The sequence below is a fragment of the Pelophylax lessonae genome, assembly GCF_965119305.1.
Source record: "Pelophylax lessonae genome assembly, chromosome: 1".
NCBI lineage: Eukaryota > Metazoa > Chordata > Amphibia > Anura > Ranidae > Pelophylax > Pelophylax lessonae.
The window spans coordinates 870,368,779-870,381,113 of NC_138768.1; the positions used below are offsets into that span (position 1 = coordinate 870,368,779).

Consider the following 12,335-nt stretch of genomic DNA (forward strand, 5'->3'; position numbering starts at 1 on the left):
GAGCGCCTGGGGAGCACCAATTTCTGTAGGCGCTCCCCAGGGCTTTCAAGAAGGGGCCCCTGTTTTAGTCTATAACCCCCCCCCCCTCCCCAACAATCCAGGGCAATCCCAGAACCAGCATATCCTTCTTATCTCTCCCACTAGCGCCATCTTCTGTTAGTAGGTTGATCCTGCCGACTATGCCAATTTCTGTAGGCTCCCCCCCAGGGCTTTCAAGGGGCCCCTGCGTTAGTCTATAACCCCCCCCCCCCCTCCCCAACAATCCAGGGCAATCCCAGAACCAGCATATCCTCCCTATCTCTTCTACTAGCGCCATCTTCTGTTAGGAGGTTGATCCTGCCGACTATGCCAATTTCTGTAGGTGCCCCCAGGGCTTTAAAGGGGCCCATGCATTAGTCCATAACCCCCCCCCCCACCTCCACTATCCAGGGCCATCCCAGCAGGACCAGCATATCCTCCCTATCCCTCCCACTAGCACCATCTTCTGTTAGGCGGTTGATCCTGCCGGCTATGGGAGTGCCTGGGGAGCACCAATTTCTGTAGGCGCTCCCCAGGGCTTTCCAGGGGCCCCTGCATTAGTCTATCACCCCCCCCCCCCGCCAAAAATCCAGGGCCATCCCAGGACAAGCATATCCTACTGTATGTCTTCCCCTAGCGCCATCTTCTCTTAGGAGGTTGATCCTGCCGACTATGCCAATTTCTGTAGGCTCCCCCCCAGGGTTTTCAAGGGGCCCCTGTGTTAGTCTATCACCCCCCTCCGCCCAACAATCCAGGGCCATCCCAGGACCAGCATATCCTCCCTATCTCTTCAACTAGCACCATTTTCTGATAGGAGGTTGATCCTGCCGACTATGTCAATTTCTGTAGGCTCCCCCCCCTAGGGCTTTCAAGGGGCACCTGCGTTAGTCTATAACCCCCCCCCCCCCCAACAATCCAGGGCAATCCCAGAACCAGCATATCCTTCATATCTCTCCCACTAGTGCCATCTTCTGTTAGGAGGTTGATCCTGCTGACTACGCCAATTTATGTAGGCGTTCCCCAGGGCTTTCCAGGGGCCCCTGCGTTAGTCTATCAACCCCCCCCCACAAAAAAAAATCCAGGGCCATCCCAGGACAAGCATATCCAATGTCTTCCCCTAGCGCCATCTTCTCTTAGGAGGTTGATCCTGCCGACTATGCCAATTTCTGTAGGCGCCCCCCTCTAGGGCTTTCAAGGGGCCCCTGCTTTAGTCTATAACCCCCTCCCCAACAATCCAGGGCAATCCCAGAACCAGCATATCCTCCCTATCTCTTCAACTAGGAGGTTGATCCTGCCGACTACGCCAATTTCTGTAGGCGCTTTCCAGGGGCCCCTGTGTTAGTCTATCACCCCCCCCCCAAAAAAAATCCCCTGCTTTAGTTTATAACCCCCCCCCCCTTCACAACAATCCAGGGCCATCCCAGGACCAGCATATCCTCCCTATCTCTTCAACTAGCGCCATCTTCTGTTAGGAGATTGATCCTGCAGACTACGCCAATTTCTGTAGGCGCCCCCCCAGGTATTTCAAGGGCCCCTGCTTTAGTTTATACCCCCCCCCATCAACAATCCAGGGCCATCCCAGGAGCAGTATATCTTTCATATCTCTCCCACCAGCGCCATCTTCTGTTAGGAGGTTGATCCTGACGACTATGCCAATTTCTGTAGGCGCCCCCAGGGCTTTAAAGTGGCCCCTGTGTTAGTCTATAACCCCCCCCCCCCCCCCCAACAATCCAGGGCCATCCCAGGACCAGCATATCCTTCATATCTCTTCTACTAGCGCCATCTTCTGTTAGGAGGTTGATCCTGATGACTATGCCAATTTCTGTAGGCGCTTTCCAGGGGCCCCTGTGTTAGTCTATCACCCCCCCCCCCAAAAAAAATCCCCTGCTTTAGTTTATAACCCCCCCTTCACAACAATCCAGGGCCATCCCAGGACCAGCATATCCTCCCTATCTCTTGTACTAGCGCCATCTTCTGTTAGGAGGTTGATCCTGCAGACTACGCCAATTTCTGTAGGCGCCCCCCCAGGTATTTCAAGGGCCCCTGCTTTAGTTTATACCCCCCCCCATCAACAATCCAGGGCCATCCCAGGAGCAGTATATCTTTCATATCTCTCCCACCAGCGCCATCTTCTGTTAGGAGGTTGATCCTGACGACTATGCCAATTTCTGTAGGCGCCCCCAGGGCTTTAAAGTGGCCCCTGTGTTAGTCTATAACCCCCCCCCCCCCCCAACAATCCAGGGCCATCCCAGGACCAGCATATCCTTCATATCTCTTCTACTAGCGCCATCTTCTGTTAGGAGGTTGATCCTGATGACTATGCCAATTTCTGTAGGCGCTTTCCAGGGGCCCCTGTGTTAGTCTATCACCCCCCCCCCAAAAAAAATCCCCTGCTTTAGTTTATAACCCCCCCTTCACAACAATCCAGGGCCATCCCAGGACCAGCATATCCTCCCTATCTCTTGTACTAGCGCCATCTTCTGTTAGGAGGTTGATCCTGCAGACTACGCCAATTTCTGTAGGCGCCCCCCCAGGTATTTCAAGGGCCCCTGCTTTAGTTTATACCCCCCCCCCCCATCAACAATCCAGGGCCATCCCAGGAGCAGTATATCTTTCATATCTCTCCCACCAGCGCCATCTTCTGTAAGGAGGTTGATCCTGACGACTACGCCAATTTCTGTAGGTGCCCCCAGGGCTTTAAAGTGGCCCCTGCGTTAGTCTATCAACCCCCCCCAACAATCCAGGGCCATCCCAGGACCAGCATATCCTCCCTATCTCTTGTACTAGCGCCATCTTCTGTTAGGAGGTTGATCCTGCTGACTACGCCAATTTCTGTAGCGCCCCCTTGCTGTCTCGTGCGGTCTTTACACTGCTGGGGGCCTGTCTAGGGCCCCTGCTTTAGTCTATAGCTGCCCCAGAGCCCATGCTGAACTAATCGGTGTCCATGGAGATCAGGCTGGGGCCCAATCAGGACACATCCCAGTTGTAGTAACCCATAGCAACCAGGAAGTCAGGGCAGGACCCTTTGGATCCTGACTGGTTGCTCAGTGTCAGTGATTCCTGTCCTAGGGCCCCGTGTGGCCCCTGATCAGCCACATCCCAGGCCTAGGTACCACTTCCCTCATCCTCCCATTCCCATGACAACCGCTGACAGTGACGTCACCAGCCAGCTACCACGGCCCCACCTTCTCCACTCAGCTGTCCACAGACGCCCCGCCCCTGTACTCCACTGTCACATGGGCCCCGCCCTCGATCGTGCTGTCAGAACCGTCCCCGCCCCTTCCAAGAGCTGTCACAGTAAGGTCCCGCCCATTCCGCTAGCTGTGTCCCGCCTCCTGTATAAATATGGCCGTGTGTTACCACGCCCACTCGCTGAATACAGAGACCACAAGAGAATATTAATCCGTAGTGTCACGCCTACTCTATGAATACTGATGCGTGATGCCACGCCCCCTGTCTTCGTAGCCCGTGGAAGAATTGTTGAGTCAGTGCGGGGGGAGGGAATGAGCTGAGTCCCGCCTCCTTCTGCGCCCCGCCCAGACCCCGCCTCCTCCTCCTCTTCAGCATCCTGCAGAGCGGCACCATGATGGAGGAGATAGATCGCTTCCAGGTGCCCACCGTCCATTCCGAGATGCAGCCGCTGGTAAGAGACGCGGCCAACCCCACCCCCCTCCCCCCTACACAGCACCGGGAGGGCGGGGATACCGGGGATGGGGGAGGGGGAGCTGGTATACAGGGGGTACAGAGAGTATACAGAGGGTACAGAGAGTATACAGGGGGTACAGAGTGTTCAGAGTGTATACAGGGGGTACAGAGAGTATACAGGGGGTACAGAGAGTATACAGAGGGTACAGAGTGTATACAGGGGGTACAGAGAGTATACAGAGGGTACAGAGTGTATACAGAGGGTACAGAGTGTATACAGGGGGTACAGAGTGTATACAGAGGGTACAGAGAGTATACAGAGGGTACAGAGTGTATACAGAGGGTACAGAGTGTATACAGGGGGTACAGAGAGTATACAGAGGGTACAGAGTGTATACAGAGGGTACAGAGTGTATACAGAGGGTACAGAGTGTATACAGAGGGTACAGAGTGTATACAGGGGGTACAGAGTGTATACAGAGGGTACAGAGTGTATACAGAGGGTACAGAGTGTATACAGAGGGTACAGAGTGTATACAGAGGGTACAGAGTGTATACAGGGGGTACAGAGTGTATACAGGGGGTACAGAGTGTATACAGGGGGTACAGAGTGTATACAGAGGGTACAGAGTGTATACAGGGGGTACAGAGAGTATACAGGGGGTACAGAGAGTATACAGGGGGTACAGAGAGTATACAGAGGGTACAGAGTGTATACAGAGGGTACAGAGTGTATACAGAGGGTACAGAGTGTATACAGAGGGTACAGAGTGTATACAGAGGGTACAGAGTGTATACAGAGGGTACAGAGTGTATACAGGGGGTACAGAGTGTATACAGGGGGTACAGAGTGTATACAGGGGGTACAGAGTGTATACAGAGGGTACAGAGTGTATACAGAGGGTACAGAGTGTATACAGGGGGTACAGAGAGTATACAGAGGGTACAGAGTGTATACAGAGGGTACAGAGTGTATACAGAGGGTACAGAGTGTATACAGAGGGTACAGAGTGTATACAGAGGGTACAGAGTGTATACAGAGGGTACAGAGTGTATACAGGGGGTACAGAGTGTATACAGGGGGTACAGAGTGTATACAGAGGGTACAGAGTGTATACAGGGGGTACAGAGTGTATACAGAGGGTACAGAGTGTATACAGAGGGTACAGAGTGTATACAGGGGATACAGAGAGTATACAGAGGGTACAGAGTGTATACAGAGGGTACAGAGTGTATACAGGGGATACAGAGTGTATACAGGGGATACAGAGTGTATACAGGGTGTACAGAGTGTATACAGGGGGTACAGAGTGTATACAGAGGGTACAGAGTGTATACAGAGGGTACAGAGAGTATACAGGGTGTACAGAGAGTATACAGGGTGTACAGAGTGTATACAGAGGGTACAGAGTGTATACAGGGGGTACAGAGTGTATACAGGGGGTACAGAGTGTATACAGGGGGTACAGAGTGTATACAGAGGGTACAGAGAGTATACAGGGGGTACAGAGTGTATACAGGGGGTACAGAGTGTATACAGGGGGTACAGAGTGTATACAGAGGGTACAGAGAGTATACAGGGGGTACAGAGTGTATACAGAGGGTACAGAGAGTATACAGGAGGTACAGAGTGTATACAGAGGGTACAGAGTGTATACAGGGGGTACAGAGTGTATACAGGGGGTACAGAGAGTATACAGAGGGTACAGAGGGTACAGAGTGTATACAGGGGGTACAGAGTGTATACAGGGGGTACAGAGAGTATACAGAGGGTACAGAGAGTATACAGAGGGTACAGAGAGTGTATACAGGGGGTACAGAGAGTATACAGAGGGTACAGAGAGTATACAGGGGGTACAGAGTGTATACAGGGGGTACAGAGTGTATACAGAGGGTACAGAGAGTATACGGAGGGTACAGAGAGTATACGGGGGGTACAGAGTATACGGAGGGTACAGAGAGTATACGGAGGGTACAGAGAGTATACAGGGGTTACAGATGGCATAAAGGAGGTATACAGGAGGTACAGATGGTATACAGGAGGTACAGATGGTATACAGGAGGTACAGACTGTAAACAGGGGTTACAGATGGCATTAAGGAGGTATTCAGGAGGTACAGATGGTATATGGGGGGGTACAGAGTGTAAACAGGGGTTACAGTGGGCATAAAGGAGGTATACAGGGGATACAGATGGTTTACAAGAGGTTTATTGGGGGTACAGATGGTATACAGGGGATATACAGGGGTTACAGATGGTATGCAGGAGGTGTACTGGGGTTGCAGATGGCATAAAGGAGGTATACAGAAGGTGAAAATGGTACACCGGGGTGACAGAGGGTACACCGGGGTGACAGAGGGTACACCGGGGTTACAGATGTCATAAAGGAGGTATACAGGGGGTACAGATGGTATATAGGGTGTACAGAGTGTATAAAGGGGTTACAGATGGTAGTGAAGATATACAGGTGGTACAGATGGTATACAGGGGCTACAGAGAGTATACAGATGGTATATAGGAGATATGCAGGGGTTACAGATGTCATACAGGTGGTACAAAGAATATACAGCAGGTATATTGGGGGGTACAGATGGTATACAGAAGGTATATTGGTGGTACATAATATATACAAGAGGTGTACAGAGTATAAAGGAGGTATATTGGGGGTACAGGAGGTATATTGGGGGTACAGATGGTATACAGGGGTTACAGATAGTATGCAGGGGATACAGAAAGTATACAGGTGGTACAAATTGTATACAGGAGGTATAGTGGGGGTACAGATGATATACAAGAGGTTTATTGGGGGTACTGATGGTATACAGAAGGTATACAGGGTTTACAGATGGTTAACAGGGGGTACAGATGGTATACAAGAGATATATTGGGGGTACAGATGGTGTACAGGAGTTATACAGGGTTTACAGATGGTATACATTGGGTAAATTAAAGTATACAGGGGGTATGCAGGGGATACAGGAGGTACAAATGGTATACAGGGGGTACAGATGGTATACAAGAGGTTTATTGGGGATACAGATGGTATACATAAGTTATACAGTGTTAACATATGGTATACAGGGGGTAAAGAAAGTATACAGGCTGTATACAGGGGCTACAGGCTGTATACAGGGGGTATAGATGGTATACAGGGGTTACAAATAGTATGCAGGAGGCACAGATGGTGTACAGGGGGGTATACAGAGGGTACAGATGGTATGCAGGAGGCACAGATGGTATACCATTTGTAACCCCTGTTTACCATCTGTGCATCCTGTATACCATCTGTACATATGGTATACAGGCTCTATATAGGGGGTACAGAGAGTATACGGGGGCTACATATGGTATACAGGGGGTACAAATAGTATACAGGGGGTACAGATGGTATGCAGGAGGCACAGGGTTTACAGATGGTATACAGGGGTATACAGGAGGTATGCAGGGGTTATAGATGGTATACAGGAGGCAAAGATGGTGTATGGGGGTTATAGATGGTATATAGTAGGCAAAGATGGTATACAGATGGTATACAGGGGGTAGAGAAAGTATACAGGAGGGACAAATTGTATACAGGCTGTATATAGGGGTTACAGAGAGTATACACTGGCTACAGATGGTATACAGGGGGTACAGATGGTATACAGGGTTTACAGATGGTATGCAGGGGTTATAGATGGTATATAGGAGGCAGATGGTATACTGGAGGCATAGATGTTATACAGGGAATATACAATATCTCACAAAAGAAAGTACACCCCTCACATTTTTGTAAATATTTTATTCTATCTTTTCATGTGACAACACTGAAGAAATGACACTTTGCTACAATGTAAAGTAGTGAGTGTACAGCTTGTATAACAGTGTAAATTTTCTGTCCCCTCAAAATAACTCAACACACAGCCATTAATGTCTAAACCACTGGCAACAAAAGTGAGTACACCTCTAAGTGAAAATATCCAAATTGGGCCCACAGTGTCAGTATTTTGTGTGGCCACCATTATTTTCCAGCACTGCCTTAACCCTCTTGGGCATGGAGTTCACCAGAGCTTCACAGGTTGTCACTGGAGTTCTCTTCCACTCCTTCCAATCATGCTCTGCTTCAGTATGTCACAGTACATGTTGGCATTCATGGTTCCCTCAATGAACTGTAGCTCCCCAGTGCCGGCAGCACTCATGCAGCCCCAGACCATGACACTCCCACCACCATGCTTGACTGTAGGCAAGACACACTTTGTCTTTGTACTCCTCACCTGGTTGCTGCCACACACGCTTGACACCATCTGAACCAAATAAGTTTGTCTTGGTCTCATCAGACCACAGGAGATGGCTCCAGTAATCCATGTCCTTAGTCTGCTTGTCTTCAGCAAACTGTTTGCAGGCTTTCTTGTACATCATCTTTAGAAGAGGCTTCCTTCTGGGATGACAGCCATGCAGACCAATTTGATGCAGTGTGCGGCATATGGTCTGAGCACTGACAGGCTGACCCCCCACCCCTTCAACCTCTGCAGCAATGCTGGCAGCACTCATATGTCTATTTCCCAAAGACAACCTCTGGATATGACGTGGAGCATGTGTACTCAACTTCTTTGGTTGACCATGGCGAGGCCTGTTCTGAGTGGAACCTGTCCTGTTAAACCGCTGTATGGTCTTGGCCACCATGCTGCAGCTCAGTTTCAGGGTTTTGGCAATCTTCTTATAGCCTAGACCATCTTTATGTAGAGCAACAATTCTTTTTTTCAGATCCTCAGAGAGTTCTTTGCCATGAGGTGCCATGCTGAACTTCCAGTGACCAGTATGAGAGAGTGAGAGCGATAACACCAAATTTAACACACCTGCACCCCATTAACCTGCACCTTGTAACACTAATGAGTCACATGACACCGGGGAGGGAAAATGGCTAAGTGGGCCCAATGTGGACATTTCCACTTAGGGGTGTACTCACTTTTGTTGCCAGCGGTTTAGACATTAATGGTGTGTTGAGTTATTTTGAGGGCACAGCAAATTTACACTGTTATACAAGCTGTACACTCACTACTTTACATTGTAGCAAAGTGTCATTTCTTCAGTGTTGTCACATGAAAAGATAGAATAAAATATTTACAAAAATGTGAGGGGTGTACTCACTTCTGTGAGATACTGTATATGGTATACAGGGGTACGGATGGTAAAGAGGAGGTATATGAGGGGTACAGTAAGTATATAGGACATACATTAGGTGTACAGGAGGTATACACAGGAGTACAGAAAGTGTGCAGGAGATATACCTGGAATGTACAGGGGGTACCAGATGGTTTAGGGGGGTAAAAGAGGTATATTGGGGGTATAGTAGGTATGCAGAAGATACATGAGGTATATTGGGGGTATACAGGTGGTATAGGAGGGTTGCATGAGGTATACCAGTGGGTACAGAAGGTGTGCGGGAGGTATACATGGAGTATACAGGAGTGGTACAGGAGGCATGCATGTGGCTGCAAAAGGTGTACAGGAGGTATATAGGGGGGTATAGGAAGTGTAAAGGAGGTTTGCAGGGGGTCTAGGAGGTAGTCTGGGGGAAACAGGAGGTATACAGGCATATTCAGGGCAAGGGCTATATTTTTTTTTTGGGGGGAGTACAGGAGGTGTAACAGATTTTTAGCAGGGGGTTTCAGGATGCACTGGAGCAAGACATTGAATGCAGGAGAAGTATAGAGGGTGTACAAGTGGTGTAGGGCGGATGCCGGGGGTGTACAGGTGGTGTAGGGCGGATGCCGGGGGTGTACAGGTGGTGTAGGGCGGATGCCGGGGGTGTACAGGTGGTGTAGGGCGGATGCCGGGGGTGTACAGGTGGTGTAGGGCGGATGCCGGGGGTGTACAGGTGGTGTAGGGCGGATGCCGGGGGTGTACAGGTGGTGTAGGGCGGATGCCGGGGGAGTACAGGGGGCGTAGGGCGGATGCCGGGGGAGTACAGGGGGTGTAGGGGGGATGCCGAGGGTATAGGCCTATATGGGGTGCAGGAGATATTAGGGGTGCAGGAGGGATATAGGGGGTGTAGTAGGTATAATAGATACATGAGGGGGAGGAGGTATGAGAGATACAAGTATTAAAGGAGATATGAGGGGTGCAGGGGATACGAGGGACAATGGGGGTGGGGGCAGGAAGGATTCAAGGATAACTGGGGCAACATGAAATGCTGAGTCCGGTGTGGTTGTACAGCGAGTCTGATTAGTGCAGACAAGACTGGGGTTCTCGGTCACCCTGTGCCCCTAATAGACATCGGGTGACTTACACAGAGAAGGGGCCGGGGAAGCTGGACAAGGAATTTCCAGACTTCGCTAAGGTAATCTGGGTTCCACAAGCTCCCCAACCAAAGAGACTCCCATCACAGGGTGCATAAAGTTTGAGGGATACTGGAGGTGCTGAATGTATACCAAGGGATACAGACTGGCTGCAGGGGATGTGAGTAATATAGGGGTGCAGGATGGATACAGGGGTTGCAGGTTAATACGAGGGATAGAAGGGGTACAGAGGATATAGGGGGTTCAGAGGCTGGTATGGATATAGGGGGTGCAGGGGATGTTATGGATATAAGGGGTGCAGGATGGATTCAGGGGTTTCAGGTTAATACGAGGGATAGAAGGGGTACAGAGGATATAGGGGGTTCAGAGGCTGTTATGGATATAGGGGGTGCAGGGGATGGTATGGATATAGGGGGTTCAGGGGATGTTATGGATATAAGGGGTGCAGGATGGATACAGGAGTTGCAGGTTAATACGAGGGATAGAAGGGGTACAGAGGATATAGGGGGGTTCAGAGGCTGTTATGGATATAGGGGGTTCAGGGGATGGTATGGATATAGGGGGTGCAGGATTGATACAGGAGTTGCAGGTTGATACGAGGGATAGAAGGGGTATGGAGGATATAGGGGGTTCAGGGGATGTTATGGATATAAGGGGTGCAGGGATGTTATGGATATAAGGGGTGCAGGGGATGTTATGGATATAAGGGGTGCAGGGGATTTTATGGATATAGGGGATACAGGGGATGTTATGGATATAAGGGGTGCAGGATGGATACAGGGTTTGCAGGTTGATACGAGGGTTAGAAGGGGTACAGAGGATATAAGAGGTTCAGAGGCTGTTATGGATATAGGGGGTGCAGCTCTAAGGGTACTGTAATCCTTGGGGAAGTATAGATCTAGGGGTACAGGAGTCCTGGGGGATGTATGGATCTAGGGGTACAGCAATCCTGGGGATGTATAGATCTAGGGGTATCGGGATCCTGGGAAATGTATAGGTCTAGGTGTACAGGTATCCTGGGGGATGTACATGAATCTGATGGGGACCTATGGAAGTAGGGGTACATGAATCTGAGGGGGATCTATGGATGTAGGGGTACTGGAATCCTGGGGGGTTGATAGATCTAGGGGTACAGGAATTCTGGGGGATGTATAGACCTAGGGGTACAGGAATCCTGGGGAGGTAGAAATCTAGGGGTACAGGAATTTGATGGGGATCTATAGCTGTAGGTGTTACAGGAATCCTGGGGGTATATCGATCTAGGGGTACAGGAATCTGTTGGGAATCTATGGATGTAGGGGTACAGGAATTTTTGGCGGATGTATAGATCTAGGGGTACAGGAATCTGATGGAGATATATGCATGTGGGGGTACAGGAATCTTGGGGAATGTATAGATATAGGGCAGTGATGGCGAACCTTGGCTTCCCAGATGTTTTGGAACTACATTTCCCATGGTGTGGGGGTGCAGGAATCTGATGGGGATCTATGGATGTGGGAGTACAGTAATCTGTTGGGGATCTATGAATGTGGGGGTGCATGAATCTGTTGGGAATCTATGGATGTGGGGGTACAGGAATTAGATGGGAACTATGGATGTGGGGGTACAGGAATCTGATGGGAATCTATGGATGAGGGGGTGCAGGAATCTGTTGGGAATCTATGGATGTGGGGGTACAGGAATTAGATGGGAATCTATGGATGTGGGGGTACAGGAATCTGATGGGGATCTATGGATGTGGGAGTACAGGAATCCAATGGAAATCTATGGATGGGGGGGGGGGGGTACAGGAATTAGATGGGAATCTATGGATGAGAGGGTACAGGAATCTGTTGGGAATCTATGGATGAGAGGGTACAGGAATCTGTTGGGAATCTATGGATGAGAGGGTACAGGAATCTGTTGGGAATCTATGGATGAGGGGGTACAGGAATCTGTTGGGAATCTATGGATGTGGGGTACAGGAATTAGAGGGGAATCTATGGATGTGGGGGTACAGGAATCTGATGGGGATCTATGGATGTGGGGGTACAGGAATGTGATGGGGATATATGGATGTGGGGGTACAGGAATCTGATGGGGATCTATGGATGTGGGGGTACAGGAATCTGATGGGGGATGTATGGATGTGGGGGAACAGGAATTAGATGGGAATCTATGGATGTGGGGGTACAGGAATCTGATGGGGATCTATGGATGTGGGGGTACAGGAATCTGATGGGGGATCTATGGATGTGGGGGTACAGGAATCTGATGGGGATCTATGGATGTGGGGGTACAGGAATCTGATGGGGATCTATGGATGTGGGGGTACATGAATCTGATGGGGGATCTATGGATGTGGGGGTGCCTGCACCCAGAGTTGGAGCACACGTATAGGAAGAGGACATGTCT

General features: G+C 50.0%; 1 protein-coding gene across 2 annotated transcripts in view; it reads left to right on the forward strand.

The window, feature by feature from the left end:
- The first annotated feature begins 3,565 nt into the window (after positions 1-3,565).
- The window catches only part of FAM219A (family with sequence similarity 219 member A), a 185,868-nt gene continuing 177,098 nt past the window's right edge, over positions 3,566-12,335 (forward strand). For both annotated transcript variants that reach the window (XR_014224830.1, XM_082243030.1), the window contains exon 1: positions 3,566-3,661. Coding sequence is in view for 1 of the 2 variants with exons in the window: in XM_082243030.1 (XP_082099156.1) it covers positions 3,602-3,661 (60 nt within the window). In the remaining variant the exon portion in view is untranslated. The remainder of the gene's footprint in view (positions 3,662-12,335) is intronic.